This window comes from Meriones unguiculatus, chromosome 5 (assembly GCF_030254825.1).
Source record: "Meriones unguiculatus strain TT.TT164.6M chromosome 5, Bangor_MerUng_6.1, whole genome shotgun sequence".
NCBI classification, from domain to species: domain Eukaryota; kingdom Metazoa; phylum Chordata; class Mammalia; order Rodentia; family Muridae; genus Meriones; species Meriones unguiculatus.
In genome coordinates this window covers 29,083,391-29,110,279 of record NC_083353.1, presented here as the reverse complement: position 1 = coordinate 29,110,279, position 26,889 = coordinate 29,083,391, and the positions used below count along the sequence as shown (strand labels likewise).

The window sequence follows — 26,889 nt, the reverse complement described above, 5'->3', positions numbered from 1 at the left end:
ATACTCACATTTGTTTCTTTTGGCATTCTCTCTCTCTCTCTCTTTTTTGCAGGTCATATGTAGTGGCCTTTTCTCTTTTTTTTTTATGTATGACAGACAGATCCTTAGAGGTGAAGAGTTTGAAAGCAATGATGTATGTGATATGCAAAGGTAATGCAAATGAACCACAACTTTAAAGTTCATAATCTGAAATTAATCTGCAATTCATCATGGACAGAAAGATCAAATAGAGACACATGTCCATAGTAGGGTTCATATTTCATATCTAAAGAGCAGAACTATAAAACATGCAAATTGTGTTAACTGAGAAGAGACAGAAGTGGTCATAGATGCCTATTTTAGAAAAAGTAGCTGTTTTAAATTCTTAAGCTCTTGGTGAAAAATATAGATGAAACTAGATAGAAAATTCAAATGTCCTCTTCAGCTTAGATGAACTCCTATGGCATTTTGGAATGTAGTCCATCTTTTTTTAATCTGCTCATCAACAGACTGACTTCTCAGTGTTTGATATTAGGATTGTCTATCCCATAAAACTTTCTTCCAGCTAAAAGCAATGTCCGAATCTTCCACGTGGGCCTCTGCAAGGGTGCAGCCAGGCTGGCAGCAATACCCACTTTCTGTCACTGAGTCAGGCTGTCGCATTTTTAATTACCTTCAGTGTGGATGAAGACCTGCTGCAGGACAGGGGGACTCGACAGGGCGAACAACTTTCACAGAAATGGGACGTGACCTTTTTGTAACATAGAGTGGATGGGAGCCCACATCCCAAGTGATCTGTGGCTGCTAGCTGTAAACACTGAAAGCCGCTGTAACTGGGCATAACAAGATGTAACTGTGGACAGCAAGTCTCTGGCATTATCATTATCGCATAAATAACATGCTACTACTACTGCATAACATATCTAATAAGAATAAAATTGTTACTCTACAAATATTACCACTGCCACTGATCTTCTTCCCTCTGCTTTTAGCATTTACTGGGTACTTACAATCACAGCGGTATTCTAAGCCTTGTATGTGTCTAACGTGCATTAATTTAATCTCTTCCATAACTTGCTTAGGCAGGCATTTTCTAGTTCTATTTCTGCAATAAGAAAAATTGACACACAGAAAGACCAAGTAAGCTGTGCTACTGCACATGACTCAAAGCAACCGCAGGGGTTTGAGTCTTTGTCCTAAACACATTTTAAATGCTCTGGATGTGGCATGGATATTCCAATCATGAACAGATCATAGGAGAGGGTCAAATTGGAAAGACCAAAATGGTTGGCAGGAGTGGGAGGGAAGAAAGAAGAGAAGTGAATTGTAATTGTAATACATTTTATACAAATATGATGCAAAATTTAAAAGTTATTATTCAATTAAATAAAATGAAAAAAAAATTTAAAAACTTCTTTGGTCTCTATTGGTTAAAGCCAGATTGGACAAAATGATTCAGAGTAATTTGAAAGACTTTCACTGCAGGCAAAATAATGCATGGATCAGTGCTGGCAACAGCCACCAGCCAATGCCCTCAGTACTGTCTATGCAGGGGTGTGCTATGCTCTTCTGGGATATTGCTTTTTTTTTTTTCTCTTAAATCTCAAAAATGTGCTGAGAGCTGGTTCCTGTGTGGCCAATGAAGACATGGAGGCTGAACAGCAGAGTGGCTCACTCAAAGCTGGTGCACAGATTGCCAGCTTTGCTTCTGGATATGATATCCCAAAGTTACTATTTCAAAAGGCATCCAGCGTTCCCATCTCCAAAAGCCTGGGTACCAACCGGTCAGAGCCTTCCCAACAGTGATGGGAGCACAAATGGATGGAGACCTACCTTGCTCTTGTACTTTTGATGGCCGAGCCGGAACTTCACATAGGGATCACTCAACCCATTGGAATCCATTGCTTTGAGGTCTCGGCCCTCAATCAAGGTGATGCTGACGATTCCTCTCCACAGATGTGATTTCCTGTGCTGGTCTGATAGACGTAAACTTTGGGTCTGAAACTTTGGCAAAGAAAAAGTAAGTTAGCTCCTCATGTTTTAAACTGAAAGCTCTCAGTGGCCTTGTTCTTTTTCCTGGTATAATTTTTCAAGGAACAAAAGTTAGTCAACTATTGTTGTTAAAAGAAAAACAATAATTTATGGGGTATTATGCATTAACCACAAAATTATTAACATGATTTGGAATTATCATCTTGTGATGTATTTATGTTAGAAAAGTGCTCAAGCACTACAGATTCTAGTCTCCTCAAATTAAGAGATAGAGCTATGCCTGTGTTGAATGTGTCCAAAGTCAATGAGACCACAGCCATACTGTTCTATTTAATTTTTAATGTTTTAACTTGTAGGAGTTATTTTTCTATATTAAAATGGATTTTGCAAATGACTTTTAGCTGAAAGGTTAGTTGTAAATTAGAGAATTTTAGAATTGTCTTATTATCTTAAGGGATAAGTGATTTTCTAGAGAATGATTTTTTTAAATTTTATTTTACGTGCATTAGTGTGAAGGTGTCAGATCCCTTGGAATTTGTGTTACAGACAATTGTGAGCTGCCATGTGGATGCTGGGAATTAAACCCAGATCCTTTGGAAGAGCTGACAGTGTGCTCTTAACCACCAAGCCATCTTTCCAGCCTCCTAGAGAATGATTTAAGGAACCACAGAACACAAAACTAAACAATGTCTTCACCTGAAACATTGCCTTTGTCTTAAACTTGCGTCACAAATATTTACAATTATTTTTAAGTTAAAATGTGATTTACATTGGTATACTTCTGAATTTTTCCTCATTCTGGAATAGGAACACTCATTTTAGTAATTTCTAATATGCTCAAATCTAAGTCACAATATTCAGGCCAGTGAAAAAATAAAAAAATTTTAAACTAGCCAATTTACTAAAACATCCACATGGTTTAAGAAAAACTGAATGGCACTTAAAGCAATCTATAGAAAGAGCCTAACAGTGAGCCTGTTTTGTTAGATTCAGTATCAAGAGGTGCTAGAGAATTACCATTTCTGTTGTTAAGTGTTTTCCCCAGTTACAGTCGTTTCAAGAAGAAATTCAGTTCTCACATGTCAATTATAGGCTAGCTGTATTTGATGCTGAATCCCTTCTACCTCAGCTTCCTGAACTTACAGCCTGCCTTGTCCACTTCTCCTCCCATTTTTACCCCAGAGCTTTTTCTATACCATGGTAACGCCATGGCCAGTTTTACATGCAATCATCAGAAGTCAGGTATTCCAAGGTGCTTTTATCAGGAAAATAAAAAGTAAGTTCATCAAAAGACCACAGTTCTGGTGGTGGCACTAATTCAAAGGAAATCTTCATAAACAACGCTGTATACTTGTTCAGCTGCAAATTTGGGGCCATGATGCTATCTCTGTCTCATTAACATCAACGCACACACCTCACTTGTGAGCCTTAAGAACAGTATTAAATGGGTCCTGAAGGACAAGCGAAGTCTCGAAAAGTGCATGCAAGCGCCACAAAATGCTGCCTATGTCACAGGGATTCTTGCCTCCATCTGTTCCACAGTTGGGTTTCTACATTGAATTTTTTTTTTAATGCATAACTATTAGAGTAAATATTTTATTAATATTTTTAAAGTATAAAGCACAACAATTCTCAAAATGTTAAATAAATTATTTTTCCATGGTTCCTGTAGTTTGAAAGTGCAAATTTCCAACCTCATATGCAATATTTAATATTCTTTTAGTAGTTTTTTCCATTGCAGACTGTCAGTGTCCAAAACTGGAGATGTGCACAGCATGGCTTTTATTATCTTACAGTACAGAAAAAAATAATAGAATTCTATGTATTTCTATTTGAATAATACTGCACATTTATAAATTGCTCAGTAGTGTCACAAAATCCTTAATAAAAATATCAGTCACCTTCATTTCCCCTCATGATCTAGTTCTTTTTTTTTTTATCAGTTACATTTTATTAACTCTGTATCCCAGCCATGTCCCGATCCCTCATTCCCTCCCAGTCCCTCCCTCCCTCCCTCCCTCATCTCCACCGTGCCCCTTTCCAAGTCCACTGATAGGGGGGACCTCCTCCCCATTCATCTGATCCTGTTTTATCAGGTATCTTCAGGACTGGCTGCAAAGCCCTCCTCTGTGGCCTAACAGGACTGCTCCTCCCTTCGGGGGTGGGGAGACCAAAGAGCCAGTCATTGAGTTCCTGTTAGAAATAGTCCCTGTTCCCCTCACTTTGGGAAACCAATTGGTTACTGAGCTACCACAGGCTACATCTGAGTGGAGGTTCTAGGTTATATCCATCCATGGTCCTTGGTTGAATGTCAGTCTCAGAAAAGACCCTGTGCCCAGATATATTTGGTCCTTGTGGAGCTCCTATCCTTTCCCCATCAGACTAACTCCCCTTCTTTCTTATGATTCCCTGTACTCTGCCAAAGGTTTGGTCATGAGTCTTTGCTTTGAAAACACTGCTAGTTAGAGTCTTTCAGATGCGCTCAGTAGACTCCTGTCATACGTTCAATGCACATCCCATCCGTCTTTCTAAATGAGGATTGATCATCTTACCCCATGTCCGCTCAATTGATTATCTTTTTAGGTGTATAAATTTCATTATGTTTATCATATCTTATAGGTCTATATAAGTGAGTATATCCCATGTTTGTCTTTCTCCTTCTGGGATATTTCACTCAGAATGATCTTTTCTAGATCCCACCATTTGCCTGCAAATTTCATGATTTCCTCCTTTTTGATTGCTGAGTAGTATTCCATTGTATAAAAATACCACAATTTCTGTACCCATTCCACCGTTGATGGACATCTGGGTTGTTTCCAGGTTCTGGCTATTACAAATAGAGCTGCTATAAACATGGTTGAGCAATATACTTTGGGTATATACCTAGCAGTGGTATAGCTGGGTCTGGAGGAAGCACTATTCCTATTTGTCTTAGAAAGCGCCAGATAGCTTTCCAGAGTGGTTGTACCAGTTTACATTCCCACCAGCAGTGGAGGAGGGTTCCCCTTTCTCCACAACCTCTCCAGCATGTGTTATCGCTTGAGTTTTTCATCTTGGCCATTCTGATGGGTGTAAGGTGATATCTCAGGGTCGTTTTGATTTGCATTTCCCTGATGGCTAATGAGGATGAGCATTTCTTTAAGTGTTTTTCTGCCATTCGATATTCCTTTCCAGAGAATTCTCTGTTTAGCTCTGTTCCCCATTTTTTAAGTGGATTACTTGGTTTGCTGCTTTTCAGCTTCTTTAGTTCTTTGTATATACTGGATATTAGTCCTCTGTCAGATAAAGGGTTAGTGAAGATTCTTTCCCAATCTGTAGGCAGTCGTTTTGTTTTGATGACAGTATCCTTTGCTTTACAGAAACTTTTCAGTTTCATGAGGTCCCATTTATTGATTGTTGCTCCTAGAGCCTGTGCTGTTGGTGTTCTGTTCAGGAAGTTGTCTCCTGTGCCAATGAGTTCTAGGCTGTTCCCCACTTTTTTTTCCAATTGATTTAGGGTATCTGGTTTTATGTTAAGGTCCTTGATCCACTTTGACTTTAGTTTTGTGCAGGGTGATAAATATGGATCTATTTTCATTTTTTTGCATGTAGACATCCAGTTGGTCCAGCACCATTTGTTGAAGATGCTGTCTTTTTTCCATTGAATGGAATTGGCTTCTTTGTCGAATATCGAGTATTCATAGGTGTGTGGATTTATTTCTGGGTCTTCTATGCGGTTCCATTGATCCTCCTTTCTGTTTCTATGCCAGTACCATGCAGTTTTTATTACTGTTGCCCTGTAGTACAGCTTGAGATCAGGAATGGAGATACCTCCAGATGATCTGTTGTTGTACAGGATCGTTTTGGAGATTCTGGGTTTTTTGTTTCTCCATATGAAGCTGAGAATCTTTTTTTCAAGGTCTGTAAAGAATTGAGTTGGTATTTTGATGGGAATTGCATTGAATCTGTAGATTGCTTTTGGCAGTATGGCCATTTTCACAATGTTAATCCTACCAATCCATGAGCACGGGAGATCTTTCCATCTTCTGATATCTTCTTCGATTTCTTTCTTCAGAGACTTGAAGTTTTTCTCAAATAGGTCTTTCACTTGCTTGGTTAGGGTCACACCAAGGTACTTTATGTTATTAGTGGCTATTGTGAAGGGTGTTGTTTCCCTAATTTCTTTCTCAGCCTTTTTGTCTTTGATATATAGGAGGGCTTCTGATTTTTTTGAGTTGATTTTGTATCCTGCCACTTTGCTGAAGGTGTTTATCAGCTGAAGGAGTTCTCTGGTTGAATTTTTGGGGTCGCTCATGTATACTATCATATCATCTGCAAATAGTGACACTTTGACCTCTTCCTTTCCGATTTGTATCCCCTTGATCTCCTTTAGTTGTCTTATTGCTCTGGCTAGGACTTCAAGTACTATGTTGAAGAGATATGGGGACAATGGACAGCCTTGTCTTGTCCCTGATTTCAGTGGGATTGATTTAAGTTTCTCTCCATTGAGTTTGATGTTAGCTATAGGCTTGCTATATATTGCCTTTACTATGTTTAGGTATGTGCCTTGTATCCCTGATCTCTCCAAGACTTTAAACATGAATGGGTGTTGGACTTTGTCAAATGCTTTTTCGGCGTCTAAGGAGATGATCATGTGGTTTTTCTCCTTCAGTTTGTTTATGTAGTGGATTACATTGATGGATTTCCGTATGTTGAACCACCCTTGCATGCCTGGGATGAAGCCTACTTCTACATTGAATTTTATTGGAACAAAACATTACATTTCTCAAAATAATTGTTTAGAATTCATTGCACCAAACAAGGACTGAGGATTTTCATGTTTGTTTTAGGTTCTATTGGCATGTCAATTGATTATTTTTGGTAGTGGTGAGGCTTGAACCTGAGACCTCATGCATGTAGGCAAGAACTCTACCACTGAGCTATCCTATGGATAGATTCTGGTTGATTAAACAGCTGGTGTTGAGACTGCCCTAACAGCAGCACCTAGAGGCGTTCTACACTTTGGCTATGACAACTTTGCTGAGAAGTATGACTGGTAAAGGAGGAAAGCAAATGTTACAGCAAGTAAGAAGGGAATTTTGTTAGAACAGAACATGAGTTAGTAGCTGCCAATTCATATAAAGCCTCAGATTTTAGAAGTGTGCTTGTGTACATGGTAGCATTCCGCTTCAACTAACACGCAATGTAGAAAAGCAAAGCCTCAGCTCCTGTCTACTGATGTGTAATGTAGGCACAGGGTGTGAACTACTAAACACGGCAGACACTGTTCTGAAGCATGCTTTCTTCTACATACTCACTAGAAGCAGGTGGAGTTATGCTCACAGCCCAAAGGATATGGGGCACAATCTTGGTTGCACATTGCCACCAAGCAATGCTGAGATGGTTTCTTCCACAGTAGGAGACCCGAAACCTACGCATGTTATTCTCCTTCCTGTTTCTTTTTCCTTTTCCCACATGAGAAGATTAATGCATGAGGAGGGAAAAACATGGTGTCCATGGAGGATCTGCCAAATGCCATTATGATGCAGAAATGCTTAGCATTTCTACAAGGAGGCTATTTCCTAAGCAACACAGGAATCAGAGGAGGAGCAGGAACAAACTTTGCAAAAAATAGTTTAAAAACGTGGGAATTAACATGACCTCTTTAATGGGCTAACAAGAATAAAAAGGTTCTGAAAATAAATTGATCAGATATTTTTTATAGAAATATGCTGTTTTATTACAAATAGTCTCACAAAATAAAAATATCTCAAAAGGATAACAAGTTCCACCTGCAGAGCTGGGGGAAGACAAAGCAACGAGAAGTTTTTCTGCCTGAGACCAGTGGGAAGGTATAAACAGAACCAATCTAAAATGGCTGACATTACCCAAACCTGAGTAAAGGTCCCAGAAGACCCAGTCACCCCACTAGAAAGCTTTATTAGGGCATCCTCATAGCTCCTAAGCAGGTACTTGGCAGTTGAGGATTTTGTCTTCCAGTTGTCTAAGGGAGAGAAAACAAACAAACAAAACAAAACAAAACAACTGGAAGACAAAATCCTGATCAGAAAATTTTAAGGATTTTTTTTTCATCTTCAATTAACTGTTGTTCAAAATGGCATATTTCATGTAAGAAACTACATAATTCACCAGAGAGTTAACTGGGTAAGTTCATAATTTGAGTAAACAGCATAGTCATTAAACAGATACAGATTTAATTTTGGCTATGAAGTACAAAAAGTTAATATCAGTACAAGGTAGAGGAGGACAGTCGGTTATATAAGGTTAGACAGTCAATACTAGCAAAAAAATGGCACTGGGCACAGTTGGTTCTTCATAGCCATGGGGTTTCCTTCAATATATGTAATTAATGACTGGCTGGACATATTAAAAAAACACTTTCATACCGAACATGTATGGAACTTTTCTTGTCATTACTCTCTAAACAACGTAACTACAAAGCACTTATATTGTATTAGTTATTGTGTACAATCTAGGAAGATTTAAAGCATGGGCATGCGTACTTTCACCCTAAACACCGGTTGGATTTGAGGGAGTGATGCACATGCACAGGAGTGGTTGAAATGGTTTCCCTCCCAACCACCATCCACAATGAGATGACCATAATCACATCTTTCTAGAAATTTCTGTGTGGTTTGGCCTGTTGGCCCCCCTCTTGGATTCACCTTTCCTGTACTTGTTTTCAAAATGTTACGTGTGGTTCTGTGTAGATAAAGAACACTCTTCAGGGCGCAGGTAGGATGAACATGCACAAAACTACTCTCCACAAACCACAGCAGCCTCACTTTCCTTGAGTAGTCAGCCAGTCCTACCTGTTTCTAAAATCCAGGCTTTTGGGGAACTCACTAATGTGGTGGTGATGAGCAGAATTCCGCGGCTATAGGCATCCTGAAGCCTTATACTAACATTGATGTGCCAGGGTGCCTTTCACTTGTTCTATTTCAAAAATTTGCTGTTTCTATACAGCACATTTATAAATGCGTATTCCACAGAGCAGGGGCCTCAGTGCTGCCTGGAAGTTATCAGAAATTCAAGGTCCTTTCAGAGGGAGGTAGCCTCAGACGCTCTGAGAGTTGGGCTCAGCACTAGTTTAATCAGCTCACTAGGAGGTTCTGATGCCTCTTCATATATGAGAGACCCTATTGAATCATTTCATCATTCATATGCACACTGGCTTTCACATGTGTTCTCACATCTATTCTTTACGTAATCATAACTATTATCCCCTCTCTGGCATGGATATTGCTAATACTTTTAAAAGTCTTTAGTGGTGCCTTTAAATATACTGCTCAAGGAAATTACTTGTTCTGAATATTTGAACAATTTAGAGAGAAGTAGGTGCCCACTAAATAATTATGAAATGACTTGTTCTGAATATTTGAACAATTTAGAGAGAAGTAGGTGCCCACTATATAATTATTTTTCGTTACCTCCCTTTGTTAATATTTTTCGCATAAAATGTGTCTCAACAGTACACATTTGTTGAAGTCTATAGTCAACCAAAACTACCTGCCGGGCAGCTAACAGGAAGGAGGAAGGAGCGTGAGGTCGCACCTAGTGGTTTGCTATTTAAAGTGTAAATAGTATGCTTGTTAGAGCAGGAGAAAGCTTAGCAGAGAAAGAAAAGAGGAAGAAAAGTAAAAAGATGATGTAGCTCAGCCTGAAAGCCAACATTTATGACTATTGTTGAAGAAATAATCCTTTAGCTTTTAAGGCACTAGATATCAATTATTACCAGTAAAATTATTTAAACTCATGTGCCTGATCCTATCTGGATATAATTCATTTGGGAAGGGGGTAGTAGAATGGAGTCTTTATCACATGTATTGTGTGTGATTCTCCTACCTGCCAGTATTTGAGGGCCAGTCCCAATGTAAACATGCAATTTTAGAGCTAATATAGAATATCAACATGTCAGATAATACTATGAATTTCAAATTCTGAAATAATTAGTCAATAATATGTAGCTTTATTACAAATTTAAGACTAGTTGGCCTTTAAAGATAATGTTAATTTACTTTTTTATTTTTTATTTTTTAAATCAAGACTATGATTTCCTTTCATGTGTCTAAGATGTTTGAAAGTGGTTTTCAGTACAGGGCCTCAGCCTCAGAACACACACTTTCTTTAAGATCAGAGCAAGCCAGTGAAATGATCTGTGGAACTCACTTATGCATTTTGACAATTAGGACTCTGAAGCTAAGCTCTGCAGCCCAGGGAAGAGAGAGCAGGCTGCCACTCCTCCGGATGGGAATGAATGGGCAGCGCTCTAAAACTCTTGTTTTGAACAGCATGTAAAATTAATTTTAAAACGTATGTCGGTGATTGTCAGTACTCCTCAGAGGCTTTCTAGTAGCACAGTGCCAAGAGCACCACCGAGCTGTGGAGTGTCCACTGCTGCTTCGTCCTCAGCAGGCTGCTACTGCCTGGTAAGAATTAGAAGCCGATGGATCCTGCTGAATGGTTTTAGTGTTTTGTTAATAGTTGTATCAGAAAGAATTCCCTTGTTGTATACTTGAGCATCTTTTGGATATATGCGTAGGAGTGGTATAGCTGGATTTTGAGGAAGCGCTATTCGTGATTGTCTGATAAAGCACCAGATTGATTTCCAAAGTGGTTGTACAAGTTCACATTCCCACGGGCAGTGGAGGAGGGTTCCCCTTTCTCCACAACCTCTCCAGCATGTGTTGTCATTTGAGTTTTTGATCTTAGCCATTCTGATGGGTGTAAGGTGAAATCACAGGGTCGTTTTGATTTGCATCTCCTGATGACTAAGGATGTTGAACATTTCTTTAAGTGTTTGTCTGTCGTTCTATATTCCTCCATTGAGAATTCTCTGTCTAGTTCTGTTCCCCATTTTTAATTGGATTAACTGATTTGTTGCTGTTTAATTTCTTAGTTCTTTATATAATCCGGATATTAGCCCTCTGTCAGCTACAGAGTTGGTGAAGATCCTTTCCTAATCTGTAGGCTGTCATTTTGTTCTGCTGATAGTGTCCTTCCCTTTACAGAAGCTTTTAAGTTTCATGAGGTCCCCTGCAGGGTATCAAAGTAGATGCTGAGAATTATAGCCAAACTTTGGGCAGATGCAGGGAATCTTAGGAAAGAAGTGGGAAATAGTAAGACCTGGAGGGGACAGGAGCTCCACAAGGAGAGCAACAGAACCAAAAAATCTGGGCACAGGGGTCTCTTCTGAGACTGATACTCCAAACAAGGACCATTCATAGATATAGTCTAGAACCCCTGTACAGATGTAGCCCATGGCAGTTCAGTGTCCAAGTGGGTTCTATAGTAATGGGAACAGGGACTGTCTCTGACATGAACTGATTGGCCTGCTCTTTGATCACCTCCCCCTGAGGGGGAAGCAGCATTACCAGGCCACAGAGTAAGACAATGCAGCCATTCCTGATGAGACCTAATAGACTAGGATCAGAAGGAAGGGGAGGAAGACCTCCCCTATCAGTGGACTGGGGGAGGGACATGGGTGGAGAAGAGGGGAGAAAGTGGGATTGGGAGGGGAAGATGGAGGAAGCTATAGATGGGATACAAAGTGAATAAACTGTAATTAATAAAAATTGTAAGGAAACAAAAAAGAATTCCCACCCCCCAATCTGATGCCTTACCTTTTTTGGAAATATTTTTTCCCAAGACTGATTCAAGAAAAATAAGTTACATGGACAACAATGATCAATTGTGCTTTCACATCAGCAGTAAGTCTTATGAAAATTTAAAAAGAATATCTATTAATGGAGATTTGCTCCGTTTCTTTTTGTGCCTTTGACATCCACAAAAGCATCCAAAGAAAACAAACAGAGGTCACTTCCCTCCTGATGCTGTGGGTGGGCAGTGGGAGGCAGGTCAGAGAGGACTGGAGGGGGAGCTCCGGAGGAAGTCACCATTGGGAGGAGGTGGGTGATCAGGTTTCCACATCCACTAGAAAAGGGGTTCTCCAGTGAGGGGAAAAGAACCCAGGCCTTGGTTACTTCACCACAAGGGAGAACTGAATCAAGACAGTCTGAAGCCTGGGCTAGATCACACTGAAAAGCGAAAAGCGAGCTTAGAGAAACATCTATGGACGCTGGTGTTTCACACAGTTTGTCATGACAGGCGTCTCTTTGAAGGTAAAATAACAGAGCCCAAAGGCCAAATCTGCAGAGGTTGCCAAGACTGAGGTTTTAATTTGAAATTGCTTATTTACCTCCTTCTCTCTCTCTCTCTCTCTCTCCCTCTCCCCCTCTCTTTCCTCCCTTTAGAAAAGAAGCCTAAATAGTTTACGACACAAAAAGATTTATTGTTACAAGTTTTCAAATTGCTTAGACTTTCATGTAGATAGATATAACTTGGTTACTGAGAAAGGCTAATTAGAGGCTTAAAGGAAAGAAGTCAGCTGCCACTTACTCAAGATCATGTTATTCAGTAAAGCAGATAAAAGCTGTTTGTATATTGTCCTCTAAAGCCTATCAAAGGTATACTTTACCACACAGATTGCAGGCACAGCTATACTATCATTATACTTAATAAGAGTTACTAATTCCATTACTTAAAATACCAAATAGTAGCAGGATATATCCTCTTAGTCAATATCCAGATTAAAAAATAAAAGCAAAATCAATCTGTGTAGATTGAGGAAACAGTCCAGGCTGCTCTCTGATATGTACAAATGGCCATTGGCTTTTGTTACCCTGATTGTGTTACCTGTGTAAATCCTAATCCTTCCATATGAGACCCAGACCCTGCAAGACTGGAGAGAAAGGCATGGCTTATGGCTTAAAATGAGCCTTGCATAGAGCCAGCTCTTTTTGGTTATTTTCAGCAGTGAGGCGACACAGGCTTTTATTTAATCAAATGGTCCACAGGCCACAACAAAGAGAAGATAACGCCAGCCCAGGACAACTGCTTTGTGCTGTAAAAACTAGGCCGTGGGGCAATGATTAACTCAATCCCAGGCATGGGGGCATGCACTATCCTTGCATTTTCCTACAGAGTTTGCTCCAGTGAATTGCAGCTGGATGATCAGGTCCAACAAGCAGATTGTTCTGCAGTTGTCCTCCTTCTCGAAGCGTGATTGCTTGCAGAAGGCCCCTAGAGTTTTGTGCAGCCTGGTACAAAGTGTCTTTCTGGTAATAAAGTTCCAGATCCTTTGTTTGAAGATGATTCACAGCCACTGTATGCCTCAGAGAAAGTCCTGGCTTTTATCTTTAAATTTTCTCTTAGTTCTTCTTCATACAATACATGGTGCTAGGAAGTTAATTATGTTTAAGGGGTTTTAACTATATAGTATAAGTCTGTGGCCAAATAGGTCTCAAACCTTTATTGTGATGTTCTGTGTACATCCCAAAAGAAAATGGTCATATATATTTTAACCATATCTCAATATTAAAACATCTATGCATATTTACCAAAGATATAGGAAAGAAAACTAATAGCTCTTAATTTGATTTGTAAGACTTTTCTTTAATAACTTCAAATAAAATGTATAAATATTTCAAGAGTCTTACTTTAAGATGTAAAATAGAAATGATCTGTGACCTTTTCTGGGAGGACACAGGCTGTACACCTGAGTTGTCCATGATGTAAGTGCTGGAGCACATACCTCTTCTCTTACACACTTGACGCCTCTTCCCCTTTGCTGCAGTCTTTCACCTGACACATTACCTCTTAACCTGACCAGAAGGCACACCCTAGTGTCACTCTGCCTTGACATAGGGCACACATGGATGTCACTCTGTCCTGAGCATAAGGCACACCCTGATGATGTCACTCTGTGCTGACTATAAGGCACGCCCTGATCATGTCACAGACCATAGGAATGCCCTGATGATGTCACTCTGCCCTGACCAGAAGGCCTGCCTGCTACCACTCTGCACTGACCACAAGGTATGCCCTAATACCACTGTGAACTGTTCTGCTTTTTGTACTGCTCTTCTTCGCCTGTTATAAATCTGTCTTCCATTTTATGTTTGTCTTGGCTTATTCCTGTTTTAATCCTTAATCCACTACGGTGCTTTCAATTAAGTGGTTTCCTCAATGAACTCATCAGAATCTAGCTACCTGCTTGGTGGAGATTTCTGGAAAGAAACAGAAGCATGGTAAATATTTGAAAGAAATGTTCTATTACAGACATTTAGCTTCATTGGAAACTAAAGGTTTATAATAAAATTATGACTTAGAGTAACTGATTTGACTTACCATTATTTTTATTGTTTTCAAGAGAAACATGGTAACTGCCAAATATCCTGTGTAATGCCCTGTCCTAAGACACTGTGTTCCAATGAATTCTAAATATTGTGCTTCGAGGTAGTTAGAATTCCTCTGTGTCACTTTTGCTTTTTTTCCCATTATTTCAATTTCAAGAAAAGTAAGGTATAAGTAGTACCAATATCCCAGCTGAGAAAGCTCTCGTTGGGTTTTGGATTGACTCAACATAACTAATGTGTCACCTCTAGAACACGCGTGTTGGTCCTCAGAACACAAATGACAGAGTTTACTTCCTCACAGAACACATGTGTGTTCTCTTTCTTCCTTTTACTAGTGTCTTTTGAAAGTTTTTAAGTGTCTGTGTGTGTGTGTGTGTGTGCGTGTGTGTGCGTGTGCACGCGTGTGCACAGATGCAAGCATGGTGTGAGTGCAGTCCCTATGAAGGAGAGAAGAAGAGGGCTCTCTGTGTCTGCTAGAGCGTTACTAGGGCTTAGATGCTGTGGGATGTGGGTGCTGATATGCAAACATGGATTTTTTGCAAAAGGAGTCATACTGTTCTTCTCTTCAGCCTCTATTTTATTAATTTAAAAAATTATTATTTTTATCCTTTTCTTCTTCCATAACCTCTGATATGCTCCTCATGCTACCTCAAATTCATGGTCTCTTTTTCTTTAAATGTTGCTGTATGTGTGTGTAAATACTCCTAAATACATAAATACAAGCTTCTCAGTTTCTACAATGTTACTTGTGTGTATGTTTTCAATGCTATCCGTTAGTTATCGGACAACCATTTGGGGGCTCTTCCCTGGGGAAGACTATTTCTCCAGCTATCAGCATCCCTTAGTTGCCTGTTCTTTGTCTAGAGCTGAAGCCTCTTGAGCTTCCCCTGTCCACATTAGGTTGTTCATTGGTTCCATTCTTGTTCAGGTCATGTATAGGCAGCCATGTTAGTGAGACATCATGGGTATAGTTTCTGACATTTCTAGGAGAAACAGTCTCACAGAAAACTTTCCAATTCTCTGTCCCTTCTTCTGCAAAGACCCATAAGCCTTAGGTATTGGAGTTATGTGGGTAGATATCATTTTGGAAAGGGTCCAACAACTCTGCATTTTGATTGATTGTGGTTTTCTGTAATGATCTTCATCTTTTGCAAAGAGAAGGTTTTTGTTTATTTGTTTTGTTTTGTTAAGAGATGACTGTACGTGGCTGACTAGACTCTGAAGAAAGATGTATTTTTTTACTTTAAAGTTACCTTATGAGTGAATGAGTTTTACAACATTTTCATACTGCACACTCCATGTTATGGTTTTCTATGAGCTTTTAAGAATATTTTGCATATTTAAACATTTCCAAAGAAAACATTCTTTCATATATATCTCTAAAATGTGATTTTTTTGATGCATATATGTGAGATATTTCTCATCCTAACTCGATTTGGTCACAGATTATCAGGTTTTGTAAATGGGACACCAAATAAGTGACTCTAGTAATTGAGAGACTGTGTTTACAAGGCCTTTTCTTGGTCAGCAACCCAATGCTGCTACTTGTTTTTTTTGTTTGTTTTTTCTATGCATTCACAAAGAGAAAAATGTTGTTCCTGGTCATATCTTCTGGGTTGTTCCAGGAAATGACATAACTTCCCTGGGCCTTCATTTCCTCATTGGTGAAATCAATGTCCCTTAAAGAGTTTGCCTGTTGTTCAATAATCTGTCCCTCACTCAGTGTTATGTGCTCAGAATAGATATCACCACTGTCTCCTGGGTGCCAAAAAGCTGTAATTTAAACCTACACATTTGTTGTTCTAAAATCAGATACTTGAAGAAACGGAGAATGGTGACTGAGGAATATTAAGAAAAGAACAAATAGAACACTGATAAGTGAAAGACTAATTTGGGAACAGCAAAGCAGGAGCATGTTGAAAGAGCCCCTTAGATGGGAACATGGAAAAGGCAGTAATTACAGAGTTGGTCCTAGCAGTGAATCTTGACTTTAAATTACTTGTCTGAATGTTTTTAGCACAGAGAACAAACTCAGCACAGAATGAGTGTCCCAAATTATGCTCTCAAATAAGCAAAAAGTCCTCTTCCATTTACGGATTCAAAAAGAGGTTAGCCTCTATAATCACGGACAATACATGAACGCACAAGACGTACAATGATTATTTCAGCAAACGTACAGAGTAACTTAGTCAAGGCGCCTTCTGTAAAGACGGTAGAAAGGAAGCAGCATACTATAATCATTCAAACAAGCTCACAACAACAAAAGTCTGCAATAAAAAGATGTGTGTGTTGGAGCAGGCAGGGATAAGTTGATGTGGCTTATGGTGGTTTACTGGTCAGCACTGGGCTTAATGTGGAACTCAGTATCTGTTGAAGAGATGCTACCACAAATCTTAAAATTCTAAAGGGAAAAATATAGTTTGAAAGCAAGAAAGGAAAATCGCAAAGAGTTAAGACTAATAATTTCACTGCAATGTCACTGCTACAAAATCATGGGCTAAATGGCTGTTTTACCTTTTTTAATTTGCTTGAACAAAATGTAGACATAGAGATATATGCACAGATAGAATGTCATGTGAAGCCTGGAATAATGATACAAAACAAAACACAATAAAAAATTACAGAGAGCTAGGAGAGAACAGTGCCCAAAGAAGTGTGGCCCTACTCACGCAGGGAGTTGGATTTTTGCCTCCAGATCAGTGAGATGATACATTGTGCCGTGTGAGTGAAACAGTGTATAAGCTAAACTGGGCTTAGTGCCAAGAATCTTGGAGAGTTAATATGAAGGATGAGAACGGAATTTTGTTTTGTGATTTTTAAAAAATGACCCACTTAAGTGGCAGCAGAGAAGAAATAAGCAATAAGCAATACATGCAGACCTGGAGACAGGAGAGGACAGACAGTGGATGTCAGTTGTTTTAGAAGAAGGGGAAAATGAAACTCAGGGGTTTGGGAAATGACAGTATAGGGAGACGAGAAACCTCACTGAGGTAAGAAGAGACAGCCCTGACTGAATGGCACAAAGACGTCCTTAGGCGAGTTAGGCGAGGAGAAGAGTTTCATGTTGATGCTTTAGGGACAGTGTTTTTGTTTTTTTCCTTTTCTTTCTATTTTTTTTTTTCAAGACAGGGTTTCTCTGTGTAGCCTTGGCTATCCTGAACTCGCTTTGTAGACCAGGCTGGTCTCAGACTCAGAGAGATCTGCCTGCCTCTGCCTCCTGGGTGCTGGGAATACAGGTGAGTGCCACTATACCCAGCTCAGGGAGAGTCTTAAAGGTACAGTAGCAGAGGGTCCTGGTAATAACCTAGTATATGAGTGTTGTGCATAATGCGCCACATAAGAGATCCAAGCGGAAGTCACCAAAGACCAAGTTAAATTCTAATGATGTTTAAAACAAATTCCATGTAAATTTTATATTATTTTCACTTAAATCAAAAGCAGAGTTAATGTTAACTAACTCATAATTTTCAAAGAAAGAACAGTGGATAATTGCTGTAGATCTGCTGGATGTGTTGTTTGTAATCTTTACAATAAAAGCAATAGCAATGACCATTTCCGGTATACCTCCGAGATGTGCTAATGGTCGCTTTAATAAAAGCAAACTTTTTGTGAACCGAAGGACAAAGAGCCTCCCTATACTTCCCTCATTAATTTATTCTTCCCTTAGGGAACCGTCTATTCCTGGGAGGTCTCTGTAACCACAGTGCTTAAACCCTAAATAAACTTGTTTATGCAAAGAACAGCGTAAAGACTTGCCTTCAAAGGCATAAAAGTATCAGTATTTTTAAAGGGAGGACACAAAAGATTTGTTCAGATGGCTTAGAATTATATCAGTAAAGAAAGAAAATGAATACACTTATCTGTGAGCCAGCTTTAAGAACCAATGTTCTTAATTTACATTAAATTTTCAAAATAACTATCCAGAACAAAAACTCACAAATATTAATATTAAAGTTTTCAACATTACCCTCCAAAAGAAAGACTGCACAGAGAAGTAAGATCCAAACACTTCATTTTCTGAGAGTTCCTAAAAACAAACAAATATTTAGCTAAATTTTGAATTGATTTTAAAAGTACTTAATTACTATAAAATTAAAACAAAACAAAATCAAAGCAAACCCAAAGGGAAAAGTCATACCTCCAGACATTTGAAATATTTGGAAAATCTAGTTCCTTTTCTTGAATCAATGACTTTCTTTTTTTTGTCTTTCCTAAATCAATCAATGAGAACAAAGTGGGAAGATGTTTTTCTATACTTTTAGAGTTCACATACCAATTTGTTCTTAACTGCTCATTAATAGCTGAGTCTGATATTTCATGACAGAAAATATAAGTACTTCAGCACATTGTAATATTTCAAAGGAAGTAAACAGCATCGCTTCTTTTAGTAAAAGAATTGTGCTAATCATAGATTATGAGATTGTTTTAAGATACAGAAGCAGAATTCTTACTAAAAGATGTACCTAATTAAATTATGTACAAAATTTCTTAGTATGATACAATGTAGAGAATGCAAATGATTACATTAACTTGAGCACTAAGCTACATCCTCAGCACTAATTACTTTTTAAACAAGTTTAAATTACTTTTTTGTTGGACTATACAGTTTTCTTCTTTCCCTGAGTATCAGTTACAATGAAGTCATGGGGTTTTAGCTATAATTTGAACTGTTTTTGAGAGTACTTAATTACTATCAAAACTAAAACAAAAGCAAAGCATAATGGAAAGGTAAAAATCATATATCAAGACATTGTAGATTGTTAGAAACTAGAGTTTCTTTTCTTGAATATATGACTTGCTTTGCCTTCTTCATTCCCTACAGCAACGAGGGAGGATATGCTTAGTCATGAAGTCAGTGTGCATGTGTGTGTGTGCGTATGTGTGTTAAGTCAGGAGTCAGCATTTTCCTGTTACCTTGTGGAATCTGGGAGTTGATTTACAGGTCACAGGTCCTGTGAGAAAGCGCCTTTACCCACTGAACTATCTTTCTGGCTCATTAATTTATTCTTTAACTTGAAGAATCTTCTGGATTTTAGAGAACTTGCATGTTTTCTTTTTAATCATTATTTCTCTTCACTTTGATTTATAAATATTTAAGAAATTGATCAGCATACTTAGTAGCATGTGAGATGAATTTAAATATCACATTTGAATAATTAAGTCTGGGAGCCTAATGGTATAAGTGGTCTCACAGTACATAAGTTGAGGCAGTATCAAAAGTTATATATTTAAGTGAATTTCAATCTTAAGGCATGTGTTAGCTAAGTGGAAAAAGTTTTACCTATAAATCCAGCATCAAGCAAATATTTAAAAGCAGTATTAACTCATTTAAAGTTTGGATAGAGTCATGTGACTGACCATGACGCTGTACTAATGGCCTATTTTGCAGTGTTCCTCAGCTGAAAGCACAGGGCAGTTACCTAATTGCCAGCTTAGTATACAAAGGAAAAAAAAAGATACTCATGAATGTGGTGGTGGGGGTGGGTTAATGCTAAAGATTTAGGTTTGAAAAAAAAAACCTATTAGATATATTTAGATCTATCCTAGTCCCTAGGCTATACTTTTTATGCCATGTTTAATTATTTCTATCACTCATCAGCTACAATTTACAGTTCATTTTACAACCCACATTCTTATGCAAATTTAGGCTTTTATTTCAAGTGAAACAGTTTAATTTCCATGTAGCTTCTAGTGCCATTTATTGCTCTGAATTAATATAAAATTTTCAATAGACCAACCTAGGGGTAGTTATTATTGGTAACAACAATAATAACAAAAACAATAACAAAAATAATAACAATAGCAACAATATTAATAGCAACAAAAGTAATCATCAGTACCAATAACAACAGAATAACACCAATAACAACAAGAATAAAACAATAAAGGCAACAATAAACAATAACAACAGCAATAAGAATAATAACTACCACTACCACAATAATAGCCCAGCAGTAACAACAAAATGCTGGCATTATGATTCCTAAACAAAAGTACTGATTTTAATTTGGAGAGCACAAACCGATTGTGAATTCCAGAGAAGCCTTGAGTCAAATCATTATGTACATATTAAGTAACACTTCAGTGTCCATCAAGACAAGAGAATGCAAAGTGAGGGAAAGCAGCAGAATGAAAGTGCTAAAGTTATAAATCAACATTTAAAGAAAATTGAACAAAAACACAGACTTCAAGTTGATAAAAGACAAACATCAAAATGAACCTGAATAATGAATGGCTGAATTGATTCTATTAAGATTTCTAATGCATTATCTTACCAAGATCCACTGGTAAATAATACAAATATGATTTAGGTGTATTTTGGCCTTCAAAGTATTTTTACACTATAAGTAAATTTCTTCTCAAATATGAAAAATCAAACTATAAGTCTAAAATTTATTCATATTTAAAAAAATACAAATTTGGAAAATATTTTTTTCAGAAAAATAAAAGTACATTTAAAAAATAAATATAATAAATTTCAAAGTATAATAAAATAAATCACAAAAATCTTTTAGGATTTTGTTACCGGTTAGAGTGAGGATTACTCTAGGTCTCTGTGATCCAGCTGGAAAGAAGACATGCCCTGGTTTACAGTATGATCTGGCAGGAATACAGACATGTCCTCCGGACACACCTTTATTCCCAAACAACGAAATAGGAGAAAGCAGCCATGTTTGAAAGTGCTGTCTAATTGAGGGGCAAACGAAGCAATGAATCGCAGAAAGAGATGACAGAATGAGACCGAGATAGGATATGTCCAACTCTTGCTAGACCAGTACGGCAAAGAGAGGCTACTCAAGAGCAGCGCAGGGAGGGAAGAGTGGTAGGGTAGTAACAGCAGTAATAGTTAGCAGTAGCGGTAGCAGGACTAGTAGTAATAGCAGTAGTAGTTAGCAGCAGCAGTGGTAGTGGGTAATGTGGATGGTGTGTAGCAGTTTTACTGGGACAGTTTTACAGAGTCGAGTTGCAGAGAGAACAAGCTAGACAAACACAGGTGAAGACAGAATGAGACAGAGAATGAGAAGGAGCTGGAATATTAGAACAGGATGCCAGAGTTAGTTTGAGGTCAAGCAGGACAATTCACTCAGAAGCTGAGAGAAGCCGGAATGAATCAGTCAGCTTTGGAGAGGAGTTTGGGCCAAAACAGCTGAGTTGAGCTAGCCAGCAAGAGTTCAGAAAGAGATAGAAATGATGTTTAGTCAGCAGTAAGTCTCAGTGGCTATAACATTCTAGGCCTTGGTTAGCAGGCAGTGTCTGGAAACTGGAGCTTCAATGTTAGGGTTATAGAAGATTAAATTTTATGGAGGCTAGAAGTTTCCAGGCTTAAGCTTTAGGGACAGCTAGAACAATGAAAGAAACACTCTGTTCTCAGCCTAAGCAGTGTATTTTCACAGCTTAAGCATAGCTCTAATTTCATCCCTTTTCCAAGGAAATAAAAACATTTACAAGCTGCAATCCTAAAATTTAAGTGTCAGAATAAGATCAACAATCTAGGTTACATGTACCTGTTTTAATATGTACAATTACAATTTCCTTTCATTGGTGCTATTTTGGGCATTTAAGCATTGAAAAAATTTGTAAGTTCATAAGCAATTCAGTTACATAAAGTTTTCTGGTCAGATAATCATTGTTCATGAAAGTCATGGTCATGAAATGACCTTCTTAGAAAAAAAAATATTTAGTATATTGACTAAGACTTTGAATAACCATGTCAACTAGGATTTTGGTAGTAAAATCCTTGCAAATTTATGAATTGTTTTCATTTGAGAATTAAGTTCTTAAAATGAATAAATTTCTTTGTAACCTATCTTTCTATATCTATCTGTCTATTATCTATCTATCTATCTATCTATCTATCTATCTATCTATCTATCTATCCATCCATCCATCCATGCATGCATCCATCCTCACTACCTATCATCTATTCTTCCATTATGATGCCAATCAAATCTAGGTGACAACCTTCTGCTCCACTGACCTAGGGTAGGATATATTAGTGCCCCCCTTCTAATCAGCTCAGGAAAGATCATGGCGAAACTGGTTGGCATTTTGTTAATATAACCAGGAAACAAAATTCAATTGGCAATGGTGCAATAAACATCTTAGATTTGGTACCAAAACTTAGGGGTTGCATCTTTTTCCAGTATTATATTTTATCCCTTGACTTCATACCAGATCATCAATATTTTCTCCAGAAAGAGCCACAGAATTTGTAAGTCCTTCAAAAGCAGTCAGATAAATGTAATGTCATGGTTATAACAAGTCTGTGTCATTATGAATTAAAACACATAAAATCTAATTTCATATAGATATAGGGAAATACTGTCAAGACATCAAGAAAAATCATTTCAATATAAGATCTAACTATCGATCCATGTACTTTGTGGGATAATGAAATATCATGCTAATATATAATATTTAGAAAATAAATAACCTTAGTAACTGCTAGAAACCGAGGTCCAAATATATGCTTTATAACAGAACTCCTCACTGCTGTTCACCATTTGTTTACTGTTACATTTTTGAATCTCAGATCAAGTCAGATCAATTCTGAATATTATATTATATTTCTAAGAAGAGTTGTGAATAAAAATATTACCAAAGTAAGGAATCTAAAATAAACATTTGCATCCTTAAAAACATGTAAACATTTCCAAAGACAGATGCATGTAATTATTAATGGTATGCTAAAGTGAAAGCATTGTACTCACTTATAGCTGAGAAAGTTCCTACCAATAGTTTTCACATTTTACAACTTTTTTCTCTTCTGCAAAACCACTTGTTTATCAGTCTTAGTAGAAAGAACCTAAAAATTGTTAAGTAATATCTTTTCATTATGTTTGACTATGTGTGATTCTTAAAAACATGTTAATCTGTTTCTGTCCCCTTACGTAAAGCATTTACAAGCCACTGATGCATTTTTAAAATGTCATGCAAGGTGCCAGCTTAACTGTGCCCTGCAGTCTTAGAGAGCACAGTGTTCCCTAGTTTAAATTAATGAAATCTTTGCCAGCAGTCTTATTAAAATGGTTTCATTCAGCCAATGGATAACGTGTTTCATATTTCATTAAAATCATGCTAAATGATTTAATAAAATCTTTATAAGAAGACTTATTGCTAAAAGAGATGTAGCTTGTCAAGTAACAGAAGATTGGTAATGAGATACCATTACAATAATTTATATTATCCAAAAAACAGAATTTTAAAGAAAACAATTAAAAATTGTTATAGTTAGGATTTTGACATGCATATTTCTATATGATTAAAATAGCATTTTCTTTTTTAAATAATATTTTGATCTGCTATTTGAAAACCTCACACATGTATACAATGTATTTTGATCATTGCCACCGCTCACTGCCTACCTACCTTCAGATGCCTCTAGAACTGTCCCAACACTCCCTCCTAACTTCTTTTCCTGTCTTTCTTTTTTTTTAAATTAATATCCCACAAGCTCTATCTGGTGTCGGCCATAAGCACATGGGCGTGGCCATCCACTGAGACATGGGCAACCTAGCAGAAGCCACACCTACAAAGAAAAGTGAGTCTGACTCAGAAGCCATTTACTTCCTGTCATGCTTCAGCTGGAGGAGAGGCCCCTGCCATAGCATTCTTCAGACAATGGAAGTCATTTATTGAAGACATATGTTTATTGTTTTTTATGTGAGATAAGTCTCACTATATGTACAGGATGACTTGCAATCATGATTCTGCTTAAACCACAAACATGCGTAGCAGTAACTTGTTTAGTTTTACTCATAACCACAGAAAAACTCTTTCTTCTGGGTTAAAACACAGACACGTGAAAACTGAGAAAACTTGTAGCCAGTTAACAGAGACAATTATTTCACTATTTAATTTCTATTTTTCCTTTGACTCCACAACACTTATGTACAAAATAGATATAAACCTTCTCTTCTGAGTTCATGAAATTTTCTTGATGAATAATTTAACCTTAAATAAATCATCAATGATAGGCTTCTTCTGAAGAAGAAAGTATTGAAGTAACTCAAAGCACTGCAACTCCTTTGCCAAAATGGATTTTGTTGCATAAATGTAACACTTTCACCTGGATAATTACCTCACTGTCTGGGTTTAAGGAGATGTTGATTTTCTTTTCTTCCTAAAATAACACTTCTATTCCAATAATTGTGAGAGAGAACTTAAAATGATAGAAAGTGTAGTTGGTAACTGCAATGAGCGTATTAGTGGATGTTCCTACATCCAGAAAAGGAGATATTGTGGACTTTAGTCTATGTGCTGATTTGCATGCAATTAAAATCGAGCCCATATTTCTACATCTTGCTTTGCACAGGAACATGTGTATTTTCCCTACTTTTTATAATGTGAAAACAGTTGTACTCACAAAAATAACTTGTCTTGAATAACATTTCTGATGCCTCTGTCCTCAGGATCATTGTCCTATTATTTCGGTAGCAAATACTATCTCACAACATGTGAGTACCCCAAATATTTTCATGAGAGAACTTATTATTGGCATAACTGTGGTAGCCAAAACATGAATAAAAAACTCACCACATAAAGGCGAGAAACGACAAGCAGATATTTAGATGATAGAAAAGTCCACGAGCTATTTCACCTCATATACAAGGAAGATGTACATGTTACAAAGGCACTATTAGCCAAGTCCTCTCCTATTTGTGTTGGTATTTAGATTACTTCCGGAAGAAAAGCTCCAAGCCACAGAAAACCTTGAACAACAATGTCTGGCTATGCACTGAATCTTTACTAGGAAGGCTTGATGCTTAGATTTTTTTTTTTCACCCTTAGTGCTCAAGGACAAGCTTCAGATTAAAGTCCTGCCATGAAGATGAGAGGAGATTTCATTCCTGTAAATGAGACTCCAGAGAAGAAAATGATTCACATCTATAAAAACATTCAATGGTGAGCACAGTTATATACTATAAAAACAACTGCTAAAATTATCAATACTTGTATTAAGTATGACTCAAGTATATGCTTTCTGAAGTCAATGGGTGAATTCTCTCTACTAGGACACAGGTTTTAAGAGACAGCCTTAGAAGGACAGTACATTTCAGGGAAAGAGCAACAAATCCTAAACCCACTTAACTTGATTACTTATCTCTTAGTTCTTAGCAGCTCCCGGGAGGAAAGGATTCAGGAACAGTGTCAGCTTGGGGTGTGTGGAGACCAGTGGAGTAGGTAATAGTTAGAAATGTGCAAGTTTCCACATTTAAAGTATATTAAAAGGATATTTAAAGTATAACATTGTATCTAGCAAATATGGAAAGTGTTTTTAAGGCACAGTAAAAATCTGAATGAATAATAAGTGTTCATTATGTTCTCATGATAAAAACAGAATGAGTGGACTGATTTTAAATCATTCATCATTTATAATTTTATGAAAATGTACCAAATTGAAAAATCCCTCAGCTCAATATTAACACTTGCACTAAATATAACCTGTCAAGTGTTCAGAAGAGTACTGATATAGAGATAGGCATTTTGCATCTGAGTGGCAAACTTTCAAAGTTTAAACTAATAAATAATTATAAAGCACCAAGAATTTTAAATATAAAAATAATGGAAATAATATATTTATTATTCATTTAAACTTTTTATAGTTTTAAGGGAATTATGTAGATTTATTTTTATGTTATCATTAAGTTTAGTTTGCAGAAATAAAGCTCTTAGAATCTAACTATTCCTGCATCCATTCAACCATCCATCCATCCATCCATCCATCTGTCCATCCATCCAAGTACATGTTAGAATGAGCCCTCCTCTGAAGCTTATGGTTTTCTTCCTGCAGTCTCTTAGGTGCTGGGATCTCATGTGCCAACCAATACACATAGCCCCAAACAAGACTTCTATTCTTTCCTTTGTATTTCAACAAGATTCATATCAATTAATGCCAAACACTATGTAATATCCAGTTCTAGTTAAACTAATTTGAAAGAAGGACTGCTGCTAACTATTCATGGGTTAGTAGGTTTTAACACAAAAATATCATCATAGATGGGAAAGTTTTATGCATATTTTTTAAATAAACACCTTTTTAATATACTATTAATTCTAAAGCACAGTTACAAAGATGAACAATCCAACATTTCTCGAAGAGTACTTGAAGCTTTATTTTGCTTAATGAAAGCACAGTGAGCTCTCAGAAATATTCAGCATCATTCTCCAGTGTGTGCTTTTGAGTGATGGTCTTTTGGGGCGCTCTCCTTGATTGTCAGCAGTGTAAGAACTGGAGAGCAGCTAACATTATAAAACAGATTAAGACATCAGAGCAAACAGGAAACAACACTTATTATATACACTTTCTTAATTTCCAAAAAAAAAAAAAAAAAAAAAGGAAAATGATGAAATTGAATAACAACTTAAGTAACAGCATGGTTTGATCAGAATGGAAGAAGAAAGATTGCCACTGTTCCAGGGTCTAAAAAAATCAAAGCTATTAAGAGCAATATTGAACTTTTAAGTAAAAATTCAAATAAATATCATTTTAACCAAGGAAATATGGTTCATTTCAAAGCACAGTCATATAAAAAAATCAATTTTATCTTGATATTTATGTTCAAGAGTGGTGCCATGGCCACAGATACTAAAAGCTTAGTGTGTGCCTTAAGAGGTATATGGAAAGCTCAGTGCATTTCTGGAGCCACTGTTCCTCTCCTTCTGGCAGTGAGAGGTGCTAGGGGAGAACTGTCCTCAGCGTGTAATGACACCAGGACTG

General features: G+C 37.3%; 1 protein-coding gene across 6 annotated transcripts in view; it reads right to left on the bottom strand.

The window, feature by feature from the left end:
- Window positions 1-26,889, bottom strand: part of Mctp1 (multiple C2 and transmembrane domain containing 1) — a 564,452-nt gene that overhangs the window by 199,584 nt on the left and 337,979 nt on the right. For 4 of the 6 annotated variants that reach the window (XM_060383587.1, XM_060383590.1, XM_060383591.1 and 1 more), the window contains 2 exons: window positions 18,136-18,195; window positions 1,813-1,983 (listed from right to left, as the gene is read on the bottom strand). In XM_060383587.1, coding sequence (XP_060239570.1) covers window positions 1,813-1,983; window positions 18,136-18,195 — 231 coding nt within the window. The remainder of the gene's footprint in view (window positions 1-1,812; window positions 1,984-18,135; window positions 18,196-26,889) is intronic. The other 2 variants (XM_060383588.1, XM_060383589.1) reach the window with 1 other exon arrangement.